The 20,337-nt window shown below is 46.1% G+C and overlaps 1 protein-coding gene across 3 annotated transcripts in view; it reads right to left on the bottom strand.

Annotated features, from left to right (window-relative positions):
• Window positions 1-17,568, bottom strand: part of LOC147636303 (pentatricopeptide repeat-containing protein At3g53360, mitochondrial-like) — a 35,934-nt gene extending 18,366 nt beyond the window's left edge. For all 3 annotated transcript variants that reach the window (XM_086801756.1, XM_086801754.1, XM_086801755.1), the window contains exons 1-2: window positions 15,205-17,568; window positions 14,812-14,962 (exon numbers count right to left, since the gene is read on the bottom strand). In XM_086801756.1, the coding sequence (XP_086657882.1) occupies window positions 15,339-17,483 (2,145 nt within the window). In that variant the 5' untranslated portion in view covers window positions 17,484-17,568 and the 3' untranslated portion in view covers window positions 14,812-14,962; window positions 15,205-15,338. The remainder of the gene's footprint in view (window positions 1-14,811; window positions 14,963-15,204) is intronic.
• Between the last annotated feature and the right edge of the window lie 2,769 nt (window positions 17,569-20,337).

Raw genomic sequence — 20,337 nt, forward strand, 5'->3', positions numbered from 1 at the left:
ACCTGATGCTCCTGATGATGATGGTCCTGACAATGATGACTCTGATGCCAATGAAGATGCTTCTGATGTTGATGTTAATGCTTCTGCTACTGATGGTGACCTAAATGCCTATCTTAACTGCTGTACTAATCCGGGACTAAGCCAGTTCATGCTGAAGATTAGCCATGGCACAGGCGTGCACGTGACATTCCCTTCTACTAAACTTGATGACGGGGTGGAGACTATGTCATCCTTCCTCCCTGGACTTCTACTGACCTTGAACTGCTACTGCTTACTGACTTTGACTTCTACTGACTAACTGATACTTTTGGTCTGAACACCTTCAATCCTGATCTCCACTTCCAAGTCTTTGATGAACAACTGAGCATCTGTTCACTGTTGTCCCCAAGCCTGCTTTCCCTTAACCTTGACACAACGTTGGGTCACCTACCGGAATTGATCATGCCTGTTGCTAGGCCTTTGGAAATGATCTGAGAGCTTAATGAGATATTGGGTATGCGTACCTACCCTTGGGGAATGCTTCCTCTAGCTTAGCCATGGCACGGGCATGCACGTGACACAGTGAGAAGCCCAAGAAGAAGGGTAATTACTATCAGAAGCCACGGCACTACATAAATGAATGCAAGAAGAGGCTTGCAAAAGAGAAGGAAAAGAAAGATTGGCATGTCTGTGGCCGATGCATCAGCACCAAGTGCTAACAAAAAGGATTCAGCTAGTTGTGCTCAAGATGAATGGGCATTCCAGGTACAATGCAACTATGATCCCTCTTTTTGTGATGTATGCATGGCAACTATAAATGTTGATGTGTGGTGTACTTTGATAGTGGTGCTAGCAAGCACATCACATCACGTCATCTCTTCTCTTTCTTGGAGGATGCTCCCAAGGGGGGCACAGTTACATGTGCAAACAACTCCAGTTATGCTATCAAAGGAGTTGGAAAGATTGTGCTCACTGCTTCAAATGGTGGGACGATCATCTTTCTCATGTATTGTATGTACCAAGTATCAACAAGAATCTCCTCTCTAGAGAGAGAGAGATATGCTGGAAATTCAGTATATTTCTGATGGTACAAAAAGGTACCTACATCTACAGCCCTAGGCTGCCTTCATGAAAAGGTGGTATACACCCAAAACAAATCCTAGTCTATGACCCAACTCAAAGGAGTTGAATGATCTAACACAATAAGCACCTATGCCTTTTATAGGCTCTTGGACTTCTTGGAGTGCTGGCCGACCCACGCTCGGCCAGCCGACTGGACATATAATCCCTAAAAAGCTGTGCCGTCTCGTTTTTCTTGCCTTGTCATGATGCGCCTTCAGCCGCCTTCCTCTCTGGTACAACCAACAGTCCCTGTAATCAGCCGACAGCACCCTGGTCCTTCTCCAAGTCCAAACTGGTCACTTCAGCACCTTATGCTCCATCTTCTGGTTCTACTACTCTTTTTCTGGCTGCCCCTTCTGGACTAGCTCCAGAGAATGTCCATGGCATTTCATGCACATGACATCCCCCTCTACTAAACTTGATGACGGGATTCCAACTTGTTCTTGGATGACTGTCATCATCCCACTCTATTCCCAGAGTCCCTCTGTCATCCATCCAACTCTGGCAACCCTTTTCACTGAAAACCCGGCCCGGTCTCCAAAACCACTCTGACTCTCAATAATATCTATGCATCTGTTCCATCTAGTCCCCAATCCATTCTTGCCCTGACTCTGAACATTGGCTTGGTCTTCATTCCTAAGAAATGAGTCTGGCACTCTCACATCACCCCTTGGAGGATAATCCTCCCTTGGGACCGTTGCTCGGGAACCTATCTGGCTCACAAGACTGCCATCCCCTCTGGTTTTGTGGAACACCACCAACAAACCTCCTAGGAGCTCTTCTCGTTCCTGTGTTCCTTGCCTTGGGCTTCGTATCTGTGTACTTTTCTGTACCTTGGACCTGTACACCATCATATGGGACTAAATCAGTGTTTAGCTTTGCTGAGCCTAATGTTCTGATACCAATGTAACACGCGGAAGCTCTCGGAGTCTTCTTTCAGTCCTAAACACCATTGAGAACATGCTGATGCAAAAAACGCAAACAAAAGGGAGAGTAGAGAGAGAGAGAGAGATGCTGGAAATTCAGTATATTTCTGATGGTACAAAAAGGTACCTACATCTACAACCCTAGGCTGCCTTCATGAAAAGGTGGTATACACCCAAAACAAATCCTAGTCTAAGACCCAACTCAAAGAAGTTGAATGATGTAACACAATGAGCACCTATGCCTTTTATAGGCTCTTGGACTTCTTGGAGTGCTGGCCGACCAACAGTCGGCCAGCCGACTGGACATATAATCCCTAAAAAGCTGCGCCGTCTGGTTTTTCTTGCCTTGTCATGATGCGCCTTCAGCTGCCTTGCTCTCTGGTACAGCCGACAGCTCCGATAATCAGCCAACAGCACCCTGGTCCTTCTCCAAGTCCAAACTGGCCACTTCAGCCCCGAGAAGGATACTCATTTAGGACAGACATAGATCTATTCATAACCATTGCATTGCATTTGCATTGAAACCATTCTCTATCTCTTAAGTATTTCTAAGTGCAGTTTAGTTAAGCCTAAGGTTGTCTTACTACGATCACTCCCCCGCATATCACAGCACATTTCATCTTGGTCGCCAACTGCGGAGAGATGGCATCTTCTGATCTGCCCATGTCGAAGAGAACAACAAATTGTTTCCCCTTCGCTGGGCCATAATCTCTGATAAGACCTTTCTGATGCTCCTCGCCTTCGCCCTCCTGCTTATCATCGAATACCTATTACCACTGCAGGTACCGCATTCAAAGCGGGTAAAAGCTGAACAGCATTGGTGGTTGAGGACGGGGGTGGAGGGGGTGGTACAATTGTGGTGGCAGTAGGACTGTAGAGGCTAGTTGTTTGCCTATTTCTAAGTGCAGTTTATTTAAGCCTAAGGTTGTCTTACTACGATCACTCCCCCGCATATCACAGCACATTTCATCTTGGTCGCCAACTACGGAGAGATGGCATCTTTTGATCTGCCCATGTCGAAGAGAACAACAAATTGTTTCCCCTTCGCTGTGCCATAATCTCTGATAAGACCTTTCTGATGCTCCTCACCTTCGCCCTCCTGCTTATCATCGAATACCTATTACCACTGCAGGTACCGCATTCAAAGCGGGTAAAAGCTGAATAGCATTGGTGGTTGAGGACGGGGGTGGAGGGGGTGGTACAGTTGTGGCAGTAGGACTTGTAACATACCCATTGTAAATAACAATGTACTTGCTTCAGAGTTGAAAAAGATGTAACATACCCATTGTAAATAACAATGTACTTGCTTCAGAGTTGAAAAATATAACTTAGTTTGTCATTTTTACGATCAAAAAAACTTCTATTTTTGGAAAATGAGCCATTTTTGCTTAGAAATTTGTACTTTTGAATCCAAATTTGGAATCTACGCGTAATTTTACGCTTAAAATAGTTTTTTCTGAACTAAAAACGGGTACCCGGAATGGGTTTAATTAAGCTTTTAAGCCTTTAATCTGCGAACTTCCAACCTAAAATAGTAACTATCCAGGCGTCTAATCAACGAACGGAACACGCCCCCATGGTCACGGGACAAGGCCGGACATTTCCGTCAAAAAAAAATTTTGACCCCTCGGGACGACGGCGGGCGGGCGGCCGGCGTGGGCCCCACCACGGGCGCCGCCCGTGAAAAAAACCGACAATCCACCCGGGACACCCAAGCGTGTACACGACCTAGACGCACCCTCCAGCACACCCCTACACGTACCCCCTCCTCCCAGAACCCTCTATCCACAGGTGTCGCGCTCTCTCTCTCTCTCTTGGGGACACCTCCACCCCCATGTCACACTTTCTCTCTCCTCGAGACACCTCCACCCCCAGGTGTCTCACGCCCACACTCTCTCCCGGACACCTACACCACCCAGGTGTCACCTTCCCGCACCCGGACGTCCACCCTCCAGCACCTATAAAAGGACCCTCCCAGCCCCCTTCTCCAGACAAGCCCCCAGCAAGGCCCTACGCGCAAGCCCTCCCTCAAGCTGTAGGACATGTCCCCCCCCCCCCCCCCCCCCCCCCCCCCCCCCCCCCCCCCCCCCCCCCCCGTGTGAATAGACTTAAAGTGTGCTTCTCCTCCAACCCTTGCCTTACTCTTCCCTAGGCCTCCCTAGACGTACACTCTTCTCAAGAGCTCTCCAAGTTAAGAACACCCTCTCAATCCCCCCCCCCATCCCCCCCATATGCGGCGACTTAAACTTAGGCTAAGAGGTCGTTCCTACCCATAAGCCCAACAAGCTTTTCCTACCCCAAACGGACTCCGTTTTCCAATCCGTTTGAACCAGTAGAATTCTCTCTTTTCTCTCCACGCTCCCAACCTCTTATATTCACCCCGTTTTCTCTCTATCCTCTTAAAACTCTAGTGCTCCTATGGCGCCGAAACGCCGCCGAAATGAAGAACCACGCGCTGCCCAAGGAGGGAATGAAGCGAATCGCGTCCCTGCAATCGACTTCGCCCCTCTTGAAGCGAATAGGCACGAAAACGATAACCAGGTTGGTCATTTAACAAGTTTAAGTAAAATTCTCTCTTATGAAGCTTAATGCAAAGATTTGAAATAATAGGAAAGGGACTAAGGTTAAACCCCTAGTATAGATGGCCTAAAGTACCTTATGGTTACTCTTAAGTAAAGTTATAAGAAAATAATCTTGCTTTTGAATCATTGTCTTTCCGAAACGATGGTTTTTGTTAATGTGTGAATTCATTGAATAAAGGCTATGTCTCTTTTTATTGGATACACTACTGGTTTATTGCTAACATGCAGGTACAGCTTCTCCCCCCCTTAGCTAACTCCGTGCTTGCCTGTGTAGCCGAGCGGAGGATATAGCGAGGCCGGGAGTCGGCCCCAGGCAATCCCCTCCTATGCCACTGGGAATTGGATTTCACCACCAGGGTGATGTATATATGCTGCCTAGCTCTGTGGGTCCAGGCTAGTGCGGTGACTTAACCCCCACCTCATGAGGAGACGTCCCCTCCGAAGGGCGAGAGGGTTTGGTACAAGCCGCAGTACCTGAGGGGGTGACAGGACGGCTTGGCCCTCATCGGCTGGCTGACGACGAGGGGAGACGGTCCGTGAGGTTTACCCAGCTGGTTGAGGCTGGAAGATCGAATTCTAGATCGTCGGTGTGGTTGTGGTTGTGGTTGTGATTGGATTGTGGTTATGGTTATGGTTATGGTTTGGACATGAAGTTGGATTGGAATATCGGCCCGGTTCCAGGGTCTTTGTAAATATTTTTCACTGTAAGTATGTTTGTTGATTTCAGTGTTGTGCTAAGGAAGATTTCTTTTAAGGAATCAAGTGTAATTAATTAACAAAGGAATTTGTTTTTAAGTGTTTCACAGTGTGGTAGGACTTAATTAGAAAACAATTGAACGGGTGAGTGTGTGGAAAGTGGGAGAATGGATGCCCTGACGGTACCATTCTAAGGATGGGTGGACCCGATCAGTCGGGTAGCTTTCTACTAGTCGTAACTTACGATACTTAGGGAATAGTAGAGTCCCAAACAAGACTTGTTTTAGGGGACCGAGCCAGCGGCCGTGCCTCATGAAATACAGGGGGAAAAAGGCGCTGGCTTCCTTGAACCAAGTGTGGGTCTTGTTCCATCTCCACGCACATTCCGTGCTGGGGATTAGAATTTCCTTTAGGATGACTATGCTTCCCCTGCGAGATAGAGTTAGGTCCCTCCGTTTGCTCGTAACCTCGTATTTCTACGAGATCGAGGTGTCGTCAATCGGAAAATAACACGAGACTTAACTACCTATCAAAAGGATTCCCCCGCCCTACGGGTTGGGGTCCTTACACGTGGTATCAGAGCAGGTTTAGACTTGGGAGATTTTATATTGTATTCTCTTGTTACTCTAGGAATTCTTGTTAAACTAATCTAGTTACGGCTGGACGCAGGAGGACGAGATGGATCCCTATTCTCGCTTCCTGGTATTCCAATGCATGTTCATGACTGCTTGTCGCTCTTCCGAATTTGAGTTCCGTGACACTATGATGCACATTGTAGACAAGCTAACCCTTCCTCATTACACTCGCATCGAAAGGGGATGAAACAGAGCTGAGTATTGGCATCGTCGATCTACCTATTTCATCATTCGAGCTGAGCACGTCGGCAATCTCACCAACGACTTGAGGCGGATCCGATATGCCGAGATGTTGCAGATGGTTCGCCTGTTCTGGTTTATTGGCACTCCTCGTAACACCTATGTCACTATCGATGGGAATCGCATGTTGCAGAATCGATGGGTTTATGATAGTGTGACTCGAGTTGTATCCCCTGATAGAGTAGCCGTTACCCGTCTTTCTAGACGTGGTTTACCTCCCCTACCAGAGACTTATCGAGTTCTTGAAACCATGGGAGAACCCCCCTACTTTTTCAATGCTACCACCGCAGATCTTTATTAGACTCCCTAGAGGACTACCATGTAAATAAATAAGATTGGATTTAGTCCAATCCTTGTAAATGGCTTGGTTCACTTGTAAATATTAAAGCTTGGAATAAAAGGTTTTGATTTTCACACTCATTGTCTTATGTGTATTAAACCGCCTAAGTGACATGATTCTAAATTTAGCTTCATATTGATAACCAGGATCGTCAACTTCTTGCTCCCAATGCATTATATACAGATACACAGGAGAAGAAGCTTCTCCTCAAACAAATGCAACCTCCCTCATTTAATGGGGCAGGTTCAAAGATTGAAAGGGATGCAGAAGTTTGGATAGAAGCCATGGACGATTACTTTTCGGCTGCTGGTACAGGAATTGGGAATCAATCCATGCTTGCCAAATTCCGTCTTACCGGGGACGCCAAACTTTGGTGGAAGCAATGGTGCCGAGATAAGGGCGTCACTGAAGATACCCAAACCTGGAGTGACATTAAGCAAGCTGTGAAGGGCCGTTATCTTCCCCCATCTCATGAATCTATTAAGATGAACGAGTTCTTCAGCCTCAAGCAGCTTAGCTTAACCTTGGAGGAATACTACTCAAAATTTGTCACACTTGGCAAATATGCTCCACCTATGTCGATCACTCAACAAGTGGCCCGATTTTGCCAAGGGCTGAATGAACCTTTGGATTCTCGCCTTGAAGCAATGAGGCCAACTACCTTGCAAGATGCTCTTACCCGAGCCAAACCTCTGGCTAAAGAAGTAAAGAGTGGTCAAGCAAAGAAGAGAGTCTATCCTGAGTCTAACCCAAGGGGGCGCCTTCAGAGGAATTACCAATAGAATTTCCGCCACAACACTATTGGTCAGTACCCCAATAATTTTATCCCCCGCAGTTATGTTAATTCCACTTCAGAATCCTATGGGGACCAAAGGTGCTTTTATTGCAATGAAGTTGGCCACTTCCGGAATGAATGCCCCAAACTTGCAAGACCCTCTCTCAATCCTAGTGTCATTGCTGCTCCACAAGGCGGCCGGGCAATTCAAGGTCGTGGGATTCCTAATAACCGCCAGGCTGGACGAGGTAGTGGTGGACGTGGTAGAGGTCGTGGAGTGACTGCCCGTGTCTGCTCTATGATTGGTGAACCGACTTTAGAGATGGAAGAAGAAGAGCAAGCCACCATTCATGCAGCTATAGAACATCAAGGACCTAATCAGCAGTTTTCTGTTATTCAAGCTCCGGCTACTTATCAAGGTAGATCTTTCCAGCTCTTGATTGATTGTGGTAGTACGCATTCATTTCTTTCTCCAAAATGCTTGCGTAAGTTACAGTTAGATCAAAAACGAGCCTAAGCAATGATTGTTGAGTTAGCTAGTGGAAAAGAAGAAGTATCCCGACATTGTGTGGGAGATCTTGAATTTGAATTGGGTGGTGAATCAACCCATGGGTATTTCAGAAGCTTACCATTAGGGATTTATGATGGAATCCTTGGTATGGACTGGTTAATTGCAAACAATGCTGACATTCACTGTGCTGAAGGAAGCATCACCTTTAAGAATAGTCAAGGACAGGTAGTATCAACCCAGGGAAAAACAGGTAAACCCAAATTTTATTTGGTCAAAGCTAATCGCCTTCTTAAGGGACTGCGCAAGGGCCAACAGATCTTCCTTGTCAAACTCAACAAGGTAGAAGAAAGCAACCCAGATTTAGAACCCTCTTGGCTCCAGGAGTTTTCAGATATCTTTCCGGAGGAACTTACAAAACTACCCCCATCTCGAGAAGTAGATCATGGGATTGAGTTAATCCCTGGGGCTGAATCAGTTTCAAGGAGACCTTACAAAATGTCTCTTCCTGAAGCCATAGAGCTCAAGGAACAACTTAGGCAGCTCATTGAGCAAGGATTCATTCGCCCTAGTAATTCCCCATGGGGAGCGCCTGTTCTTTTCCAGAGAAAGAAGGATGGCACGCTTCGTCTTTGTATTGACTACCGAGGCCTAAACAAGGTCACTGTCAAAAACAAATATCCCATTCCTCGCATCGACGAACTTCTTGACAGACTTTATGGATCCAAAGTTTTCTCCAAGATGGATTTAAGGTCTGGCTACTATCAAATTAGGATCAAGGAATCAGATATCTCCAAAACCGCTTTCAATACCCGCTATGGCCACTATGAATTTACAGTCATGCCATTCGGATTAACCAATGCTCCCGCCACCTTTAACCGCCTGATGCAGGATATCTTCCAACCCTATTTGGATGAATTTGTCCTGGTCTTCTTTGATGACATCTTGGTCTATTCTCAGTCAAAAGAGGAACATGAGGAGCATATACGCAAAGTATTGCAAATACTGCGCGAACATAAGCTCTATGCCAAGAAAAGCAAATGTACCTTCTTCACTTCCCAAATTGAATATCTAGGGTTCATTGTCTCCTCAAAGGGCATCTCAGTAGACCCTGCCAAAGTCAAGGATATATTGGAATGGCCACCCCCTAGGACAGTCAAAGAAATCCGTGGGTTTCTAGGCATCACAGGATGGTATAGGATCTTCATTAAGGATTATGCCAAGATAGCCGCACCCTTAACTGATCTCCTCAAGAAGGAATGTAAGATAGTATGGTTACCAATCCACCAAATCAGTTTTAGCCAACTTAAGACTATCCTCACCTCAACACCAGTTCTGAAGCTCCCTGACTTCACCAAAGAGTTTGAGGTTGTCACTGATGCTAGTGGCCTTGCACTTGGTGGTGTCTTAATTCAAGAAGGAAGGCCTGTGGCTTACACTTCTCGTAAGCTTAAATCCTATGAAGTCAATTATGCCACCCATGATTTGGAACTCCTTGCAGTTGTTCATTGTTTCAAGTTATGGAGACACTATCTCCTAGGCCGTAAGTTTCTGCTTGTAACTGACCACCAGAGTTTAAAGTGGATCTTCACCCAGCCCAATCTCAACATGAGGCAAAGGAGGTGGATTGAGATTCTGCAAGAGTTTGATTTTGATATCAAATTTCGTCCTGGAAAGGATAATGTTGTAGCAGATGCCCTCAGTCGCAAATCCTTCCTAAGTGCAATCTCTATGCCCAATAACCCCATCCTAGAGAAGGTAAAGCAGGTTTCACTTCATGACCCTGATTACCAAAAGCTAGTAAGCCTAGTTCACAAGGAGGCACCCACAGAAAAGAAAAATGTATTGATCAAGGGATACACCCTCGATGATGAATGCCTCTACTTCATGCATAGGTTACGTATTCCCAAAGATCTTACACTGAAGAAGATGATCTTGTATGAAGCTCATGATAGCCCCGTAGCAGGACACCCAGGTTATGCAAAAACCTTGAATGCCTTAAGGAGAAGTTACTTTTGGCCTGGAATGAAGAGAGATATCCTTCAATACATCAGACAATGCCTTTCATGTCAAAGGATTAAAGCTGAAAGAATCAAAATGCCCGGGAAACTCCAACCTCTGGACATTCCTCAGATGAAGTGGGAATGTATCAGTATGGATTTTGTCACAAGTCTTCCCACAACACAAGGAGGGTATGATTCTATTTTAGTAGTTGTGGATATGCTTACCAAAGTGACCCATATTATCCCAATAAAGAAGACATTTAAATCTTCTGATATTGCCCGCCTTTTCATCAAGGAAATCTTTAGGCTTCATGGATTGCCAAAAAGAATAGTCAGTGACCGGGACTCTGACTTCACTTCAAAGTTCTGGACATCATTATTCCAGGCTATTGGAACACAACTTTGTTTCAGTACAACTTACCACCCAGAAACAGATGGTCAAACTGAGAGAGTTAATCAGGTTATAGAAGACATCCTGAGAGCCTATTGTGGGCGTGAACCAAAGAAGTGGATTCAGTATCTCCCTCTAGTGGAATTCTCTTACAATACATCCTATCACCAAAGCATAGGGATGTCACCATTCAAAGCTCTTTATGGTCAGGAATGTTTGTCTCCCTTAAGTTTCTCTGACCCCACACTAAAGGTTGAAGCCTCCAGGATAATGCTTGAAGAAATGGAAGAACAAACCAAAGCTATTCGTAAGGATATTAAAGCCGCCCAGGATCGAAAGAAGCATTATGCTGATACCAAAAGATCTGAAAGAATTTTTCAGCAAGGAGACAAAGTTTTTCTTCGAGTGCGGCCAAAGAGAAGTTATTTATCTCTTGGAAAATTTAGGAAGCTGAGTCCAAGGTATTGTGGGCCTTATGAAGTCATCAAATGTTTGGGAAAACATGCCTACAAACTTCGCCTTCCAACCCACCTCAAAATCCATGATGTATTCCATGTAAGCTTACTAAAGCCATATGTGCCTCATCCTGATCATGTTCTTGATGATGAACAAATTGTAATGCCAACTCAGGGAGTCCTTGAAATGAGACCTAATAGAATCATCGACTCTAGAGAAAGAGTGCTTCGCAATAGAATCCTTAGGGAACATTTAGTGGAATGGAAAGATTACCCTGAGGAGGATGCCACTTGGGAGGAAGAGTCAACCCTCCAAAAGAATTACCCAGAATTCGTGCCGAGATGAGGACATCTCGAGTTCTTTTAGTAGGGAAGGATGTAACATACCCATTGTAAATAACAATGTACTTGCTTCAGAGTTGAAAAAGATGTAACATACCCATTGTAAATAACAATGTACTTGCTTCAGAGTTGAAAAATATAACTTAGTTTGTCATTTTTACGATCAAAAAAACGAATCTGCCTTATTCTTGCCCTAGGGCTGTCCTAGGGCCCCTCCATGGCTTGTGGTTTCAGCCTGGGCCTTTATGGCACTCATGGGCGTGGTTCCACACCATTCCCATGCCCACACTAAGATCCGGGGTAGCCCTATGGGCTGGCCCCTTGTCCTAAACACTAACTACTCAGTGATCTGGCATCCGGTACCATACCAAATACACAGAATCACTGACATCATTCTAGAGGGACTCACAGCGCAGACTGGCACTGTTTCATGTGCAGGACAGTGCACACCTGACCTTAGACTCCTGTGCAGGACAATGCACACCTGACCTCGGACAAATGAGATGGATCCCTGACTGACTCATCCCGGACTGGGCTTTCATGGGACCAGTTCACCATCCCAGGTCATGCACCTTCTGTACAGAAATGTCTACGTGGCATCCAAGTGCGGGATACACGTGACATCCCCTTCTGCTTAACTTAACGGAAGCTGCATAGCCTCCAAATAATCCGTCAATAACGCCGGATAGTCTTCGAAAAACTCTTTGTCGAGCCATACCGCTTCATGAGTTCCTCGGTCTTGAAACTTCGTGAGCAACTGTCGTAGTCTTCGGCCTGAGCCATGCTTGAAACGGTGCAAAAGGATCTGTTCTGGAACCATAACTTCTGCTTCATCCAAAATGTCTGGTTCCACTTCGTCTTTGACCTTTGAAGGGGTTGGACCTGCATATGGCTTTAACCAACTGACATGAAATACATCGTGCATAGTCCAACTCGGAGGTAGCTTTAACTACATAGACACCTCATTAATCTTTTTCCTAATGAGAAAAGGTCCGAAGCTCCTGAAAGACAACTTTGGGCATCGCTTGCCCACCTGCTTCAATCTTTGCTTCATAATCCGAAGATAAACCCAATCCCCTTCCGAAAACTTCATATCCCTTCGGTCTTTATTGGCCTATCGAGTGTAGGCCTCTTGCGCTTTAGCCAATCTGTCTTTTACTGACTCTAAGATCTCCTTGTTGTAAGACTCCGTCACTCTGTTCGCCTCCGGTACTGAAGACGAAGTCCTCGTTAACAACGACTGGAAAGGTCTTCCAAACGCTGCCTCATATGGAGTCCTGCCAATAGCTGAAGAAAACACTTACCTTGCTGATCGCGTGGACATAACACTTCAGCACATCAAAGGCCAACTGGTTGTATATCTCTGTCTGGCCGTCTGTCTGTGGATGGAATGCACTGGAAAAATTCAACTTAGTACCAAAATTATCAAACAATGCCCTCCAAAAATGACAGGTAAACTTGGCATCTCGGTCTAACACTATGGTCCTAGGAATCCCGCCAATCGGGTACCAATGCCAAATGAACAACTGGGCAACATCCTCGGCGGTCACATTGGCCCTGCAAGGAATAAGCATAACAAATTTGCTAAACCTATCAACAATAGTTAAGCACTGCGTATTACGCTTACTCGGACTGGGAAGCAAATTCGTGACAATATAAATCATCGCATACTGTGCGCCTTTCCTGACTGCTCGCTTAGCCTCTGCAAGTGGCTTATGAGCGGAGAGTTCGGAATTCCTGGCTCACACTTAATGGTCGACGGGGCGTTTGACACATTTGGATTGATCTGGAACGTGTGCTTATCCCACTTGACATCAGGAAGAAACTTGTGAAACCACTGAATACCCAAAATTATGTCTGCTCCTACAAGAGGAGCAACCATAAAGTCACGCACAAACTCTATGCCCTGAATCACAAACTTAGCAACTAGAGCTTCATACTTGACGCTCATTGTCATACCTGTGCTAAACCCTCAACCTGTTTGTCCACCGAAGTCATCTCGAAACGGGCACGCCTAGCGGCCTGTTCCGTGACCACATCCTCCGTGCTGCCGCTCTCAAACAAGACAACGACTCTCTGGCCATCTATGTAGCCAAAGGACTTGAGTAATTCGTTGTGCTCATACTCCTGGTCATGGGCGCCCTTCTGCTTATCTTCGAGCTCCCAGCTAATAATTGCTCTAACTGAAGCACCGGGGTTTGAAGAACTAGGGGTAGCCATTGGGGTCTGTGTGGGAGCTGAGCTCACCACGGAAGCTGTGGAGGCGGCGGCGGCGGGCTTTGGAGGCTTCTTCGGACAATCCCTAGAAGTGTGTCCTTTTGTATGACAAAAGAAACATCTACCCTCCTCCTTGTACTGAGAAAGCTCCTCAGCACTTAATGGACCTTCCCATACTCAAATTAAGCCAATTGTTTTTAATAAATTCATGGCAACAAGCATATTAACTTTACCATCCACAAGATGTCCTCAGCCTAGGTTGCCTAGTTGAATCACGGCCCAAGCTCTGATACCAATGTAGCATGCACCGAGCTAGGACCGTGTGAAATAACAAAGCCTTCTTTAAACCCAAGTTTAGTGAGTCTTTAGCAATCCTTTAAAAACAACATACATGAATTTGAAAGAGATGTAGTAGAGACGACACCAGATGGGGTCCCAAATTACCCACTGAGAGGCCTCTCCCTACAAGCAGGAGTATTTGCTTTATTTCTTCTTCTGGAGAACTGTATACAAGCTAAAGTGTGTCCACAAGACTGAGCAAACAAGCTGACTGACTGACCACCAAACACAAGGACAAAGAGACCAAACGCTGGGTAGAACTATGCATAAGCTGTAGGCGACTGTGAAGCTATCTTTGAGAGAATACACCGGCCTGAGACTAAGGGTTGGTGTCCTAAATACTCCTGAAGAGACTAAGCTTCTTTGCCTTGGGCTGAAAGCACAAGAGTGGCTATAGGTATGCAAAGGCTGGAGCCTATGCACACATGCTTGACTGACTTTGATTGATAATCTCTGATTTTTGGGGCTGAACAGGTCTTGCCTTTTTATATGGCTACAAGGTGCTGGTCAGCTGCCTTAGAATGTTGTCAGCCTGCAGAAAAAGCCCACGACTTGCATTAAATAGCATTTAAGTTAGTATGGCTGTCTTGGGCTGGTTGAGTTGTTTTGGCCTGGTCAGGTCGGTTTGCTGGTCGGGTTGCTGCAGAACCTGGCCGACTGCTGCCCAGGCACACAAGGGCTACTGAGACAGGTCTTATATGGAGGCTAGGGGTGTTGAGTGCCCCTTACAAGGCTTGCCCATTACTATGGCTGACCTCTACATGCACCTATATGATGAACACTTGCTGAATTCTCCACAGTGAGTGAAGAGGACTGACCTGACACTGACCTCTATGGCTGGGAGACTGACCTACATAGCTTGTGCCTAACATGTCCCAGATTGGGGCTCATGAAGGGGTCACGGCATACGACAAAATATCCTAGAAAGGTATTAGTTCAGTACATGATTCTTGCACTCTTGAGATGAACCAGTTTGTCACCGTGTACCACAGTGCATGGGTGCACGTGACACCTATCACGTGTACTTATCTCTTCTCTCTCTCCCATACAACTTTGAGGCGTCTAGTGGACGTTAATAGAACTCTCTCTCTCTCTCTCTCTCTCTCTCTCTCTCTCATCATTACATTGTGCAATCGTCAAGAACCAAAGTGCTGAATATTCATTATCAAAGGATAATCCTATCTGTAAGCTTCCACATGTTACACCTAGCACATAGGCATGAGTGTTCTACATAAAGAGAACAAGTGCCTAAGACACATACCACGGCAATAGTTACACTCAACGGGCCTATCTTCTTTAATATCCACATGAAGTGCAGCCAGTAAAAGCAGCCTTTGATAGAAGCAGTCAATCTAGCCATGGTACTCAGAAGTCACGAAGTATCCAATTCACTCAAATTGCCTTTTTTTAACCTGAAATCAAAGATGAGCACAAGCGACACAACCCATATGGGTAAGAATGAACATCAACAATGACTTGACACATTAACAATAACTCGAATACCTACTTTAGGAGGAACAAACATGACAGTCAGCCTTTACAAGCAAGAAAATAGTCAATAACACCAATATGCTAGCTAGCTCCTTATCAGATAAGAATGAGGTGAAAAGGTCACCAAAACTGTTGCTTGAGAAAGGTGACTCCAATAACTCACCATGCTTTCCCAGAGGCATATCGTGTTGAGAAATGCTTGAAAACGCCACGTCACAATGCATGATAGGATGTTTCTTTGAATGCGCTTCGAGCCCATTGCTGTCAAATGAAATGCCCTCAAAGCCTATGGTTGTTTCATGCCCTCACTTTGATCTGCGCCTGAAGAGCTAGATCTGGTGAAAACAAAGAAGCATGTCCTGCACACTCTCTTCGAAGATCTGTAGACCACTCCACCATATGTGAAGATTCGAATGTTGATTGCTTCAATCCCTTCTTATTTAATGTGCGTAACACCTTTACTGCCTCGTCCTCCATACCAACTCCAAAATACATATTTGCTAGCATGAAGTATGGTGCAGAGCTGAATGGCTCCAGTTGAAACAATTTCTGCGCATAGCGGAATCCTCTATTCAAATCAGCTTTTGTCTTACAAGCACACAGCAAAGTCATCCACGAAATAGGGCTAGGCTCTATAGGCATCTTCAAAATGAAGTTTTCTGCCTCATCCAACCGTCCGGCCCTCCCAAAGAGGTCAAGCATGCAATTATAGTGATCCTCAAAAGGCTTTATCCCATGATCTCTAGTCATGCACCCAAAGTAATGGCAGCCCTCATCAACCATACCTGTATGGCTACAAGCAGAGAGAACACTAACAAAGGTAACATCATTTGGTGATACCCCTTCGCCTTTCATGTGATCAAAAAGTGTGAGGACAGTCTTACTATGTCCATGCTGGGCATATGCTGCAATCATGACATTCCATGACACCGTGTCCCGCACAGCCATTTTGTCAAACACAGTCTCTGCATCTGTGAGGCTACCGCACTTGCTATACATATTCACAAGAGCATTCCCCACAGCTAAGTCTACCTTGAATCCAATTTCGACAATGTAAGCATGTATCAGCTTGCCTTCATTTAGTGTCGATTCGCTAGCACATGCAGACAAAACGCTGGCAAATGTAACCTTATCTGGTTTCACCTCTTCTTGCTGCATTCTCAGAAAAAGTTGAAGGGCATCCTTGCCCTTTCCATGCTCACAAAGTGCAACAATCATGGAGGTCCACAAGAATCTGTCTCGGTCCTGGATTTTGTCAAACAACCACTGAGCGTGTTCCAGGCTGCCACACTTGCCATACATGTTGACGAGGGCATTCCCAACCACAGAATCACACTCAAAGTCACTGCTAATGATGAAAGCATGAATCCGCTTCCCTTCAGCAAGGGCAGTTGGGCTAGCACATGCAGAGATGATGCTTGCAAAGATGAATTTGTTGGGCGCCATACCTTCCGAAAGCATCTGATTGTAAAGATGGAGAGCATCTTGACAATGGCCATGTTGAGCATATCCTGAAATTATGGCATTCCATGATTGCTCATCGCATTTGCACATGTCATCAAACAAGATCCTTGCCTCCTCCAGGCTCCCACACTTTGCATACATGTTAACAAGTGCAGTTGCTACAATGGAATCTGATTCATACCCATTGCTTATAATGCAGGCATGTACGTGTTTGCCTTCAGCTAAGAATGCCTCACTGCTACAAGCAGGTAGAGTACTAACTAAGGTAATCTTGCTTGGCATTGATCCTTCCTGTTGCATTTGGTTAAACAGGTGAACAGCATCCTTGCCATAACCATGGTTTGCATAGGCTGTGACCATTGCTGTCCAAGAATGCGTGTTATGTTCGGGCATGTTAGTGAATGTGCCATGAGCATTCTTCAAGCTACCACATTTTGAATACATGTTGATGAGGCCAGAGCCAACAGCAACATCAGACTCAAACCCATTGCTGAGGGCACGGACGTGGATGCGTTTACCATCAGCTAGGGCTGTTTTATGGGCACAAGCAATGAGGACGCTAGCATAGACGAATTTATTTGGCAACAGGCCATCTCTTTCCATTTGGGCGAAAAGCCCGAAGGCCCACTTGCGGTCACCATGCCGGGCATGTGCTGAGATGATGAAGTTCCAAGAGTGCTGGTTGGGTTCATGCAGCTGGGCAAACAGTGTACGAGCAGGGCCGAGAGCTCCACAGTTGCCGTACATTCGAACAAGGAGGTTGAGCAAGAGCGTGTTATGGCCAAGCCCGCTCTGGAAAATGTGGTGGTGCAAGCGTGTGCCATCGAGCAGGGCCTTGGCACTCCCACACCACTGCACGAGCGAAGCGTAGGTTGAGGTGTCAGCCTGGGCACTGCCATCTCGGTCGAGTTGATTCAGAATCTCCCTTGGCGAGCGCCCGGCCAATCCATTTCCAACCAATGTCCGGGGCGTGCCCATCTACATACCGTCACGCCGAAGTGGTCATGTCGACAGCCTTCAAGAGCAGCAAGCAGGCGAGAAGAAGACGTTCTCAATTTGTTTTTTTGGGAAAATATTGCTTCCAAGGCTCTTAAATTTTTTTTCCTAAAATACTCTGCTGAACTCTTTAGCAAAGGCAACAATACTATTCTGCAATATTATTCTCGGCTTCCCATCTGGAGCCAATAGCACTAGCTCTGATCCACATTGTCACGCATCCACAAGCATCGGTTTAAGCTTTCTAATGTCCCCCAAGAGAGCATGCTTATAGTTAAAGTTCTCTTGGATGTGTCCTGGCAATAGTATTGATGTTAGCCGAATTATTTATGCAGTATGTCATTCAAAGTAACCTCCCCATCACAGGTTTAAGTGTGGCATCATTGCCTGACAGGACAACACCTCAACATTTTATCATATGGCCACATCTCAAGACAGCACCCCGCTCTTTGCTACAGGCCACACTGTGGGACAGCAACCCTCTCTGCTACATTCAGTACATTAGTGCTAACATTAGCGCTTACATCAGCATATCATCAATGTTTTACCACAACTTATGGGACAACAGCCTTCTCTGCTACATAGAGCACTTCAGTGTTTTTCCTTAGCTCTCACCATCGGGATAGCAGCCCACTCTCTGCAACATCACACCATCGGGACGGTAGCCCACTCTATACTTATCATCACCATCGACACCTTTCTCGTACACAGAACCCTTGTCACCAAAGCTTACACCACTCGGGATGGCAACCCTCTCTGCTCCTTCACCAGCCTCCAGGTACACAGCACCCTTGTCACCAAAACCTGCACCCCTCAGGTACGCATCACCCTTGTCACCAGAGCCTGCACCCTTCAAGTCTTGCAGCACCCTGGTCACCAGAGCTTGCACCACTACACCACTCAGGATGGCAGCCCTCTCTGCTCTTCATCTACCACCTCAGGTACTACAGCACCCTTGTCACCAGAGCCTGCATCACCTCATCTTCCGCTGCCACTACCACCTCGAAGTGCCTCTGCATCCACCGACGTGAGCCTTCGACACTGACCACCTCTCGGAGTCCTTTGCCTCATATCAGCGCGAGCCTTCGTCATCGACCATGCTTCAGCTTCGACATCATCTCTACTTCTGCATTGGTCTTTCTACTCAGAGTCACCTCACATCAGAGGGATCTTTTACATATGTTCATTCACCATTATATATAGACTCACTCACCTATTTCATGCTGTGTTGGTTTGCTCTGATCTCTCGTGCATATGGTCCTTTCTTCCTTTTTCCCTCACATGGTATCAAAGCTATCGTGAGAAAAGGGATTGAAGACCTCGAGAGCACATAGCATGGATCGTCTATCCGCACTCCCGAAGGACCAACTCTTCTCACCAAAAGTTGATTCTCTAAACTCTAATATGGACCACACAGGGAATGGGACGTCTTACTCAGTGGAGAGTCCCATTCAAGATCTTACTTTGGGAGACGATCAACCCATCTACATCACCTCACCTTCACCACCTTTGCCATCACGATCACCCTCTCTGACTTTATCATATTTTGTTTCTAAAGGGGGATACATTCCTTTTGCCAATGTGTCAGTGTGAGACCCTGGCATCCATCATCTTCTCTCATGGTTCCCTTTTTGGCCTGAGAGGGGGTGTGTAAAAACAACTTTTTGTTCAACCCTAAAAAGGAAAAATTTTGGACATTTATTGGATTTATTTAGTATTTTTGTGTCTTTTCTGTTGGCCGACAGCCTGGCCAACCAGCAGTCCCACACAGTATATATAGCTTTGCCTCACCATTCATCAGGTGTACCACATCATTGCACATATCCGATACCATCTGCTGTGCCAGTGCTTCTGCAGGCTCTCCACTGCATTGCTTCATCATCATCAATTGACAGGAAAATACCTCAGCGTTTTATCATCTGACCATATCTCGGGACAGCAACCCAATCTCCGCTATACAGGCCACACCATGGGACATCAGCCCTCTCTGCTACATTCAGTACATCAGCACATCATCAGCATTACATCAGCATATCATCAACGTTTTACCACAGCTTATGGGACATCAGCCCTCTCTGCTACATAGAGCACTTTAGCATTTTGCCTTAGCTCTCACCATTGGGACAACAGCCCACTCTCTGCTACCACTCTCTACTACATCACACCATCGGGAGGACGATAGCCCACTCTCTGCTTATCTTCACCATCGACACCCTTCAGGTACGCAGCACCCTTGTCACACTAGAGCCTGCACCCTTCAGGTCTTGCAGCACCCTTGTCACTGTTGAGATATCGAGCTCGTCTAGTGAGGCGGTGGACACTGGGGATAGGCCCCACACTTACACCACTGGCATGGTTGGTGAGATCTTGGGTGATATGCGGCCAGTGGGATGACAGGCTATGTGACAGCCATTCTAGAGACTGGCATAGTTATAGCGTCAGCTCATTTAGTTGGGTTCACACTATAGAGAACCCGTGTATGTATTTGGTTGAGTACCTTTCATATTGTGTGTACTCTTATTCTTGTATATGGTGTGTTGAGTGTTGAGTGAAGAAGAAGAAGATTTTCAGCCTCTCACCTTGTGTGTTCTCTATTAGGGTTTTGTGAGTGTGTGTGTGCGCTTGCAAGAGCTCAAGCTCTCTTCCCCCCTGCATCTTTTCATGGTATCAGAGCCTGGTTCGTGCTAAGGGCTGAGCTACAAGCAGGAGAACCACAGGAAGCGGTACGAGGGTAAGAGCTGCAACTACTCTTCCCTATTTGTGTTGGTGACTACACCCTTGTCGGGAGCTCTACGGGAGGCACCGGCAACGATCTCTGATTGAGGAGCTTTCTTCG

Source organism: Cibotium barometz, chromosome 8 (assembly GCF_041138505.1).
Source record: "Cibotium barometz isolate CiBa-2024 chromosome 8, ASM4113850v1, whole genome shotgun sequence".
NCBI lineage: Eukaryota > Viridiplantae > Streptophyta > Polypodiopsida > Cyatheales > Cibotiaceae > Cibotium > Cibotium barometz.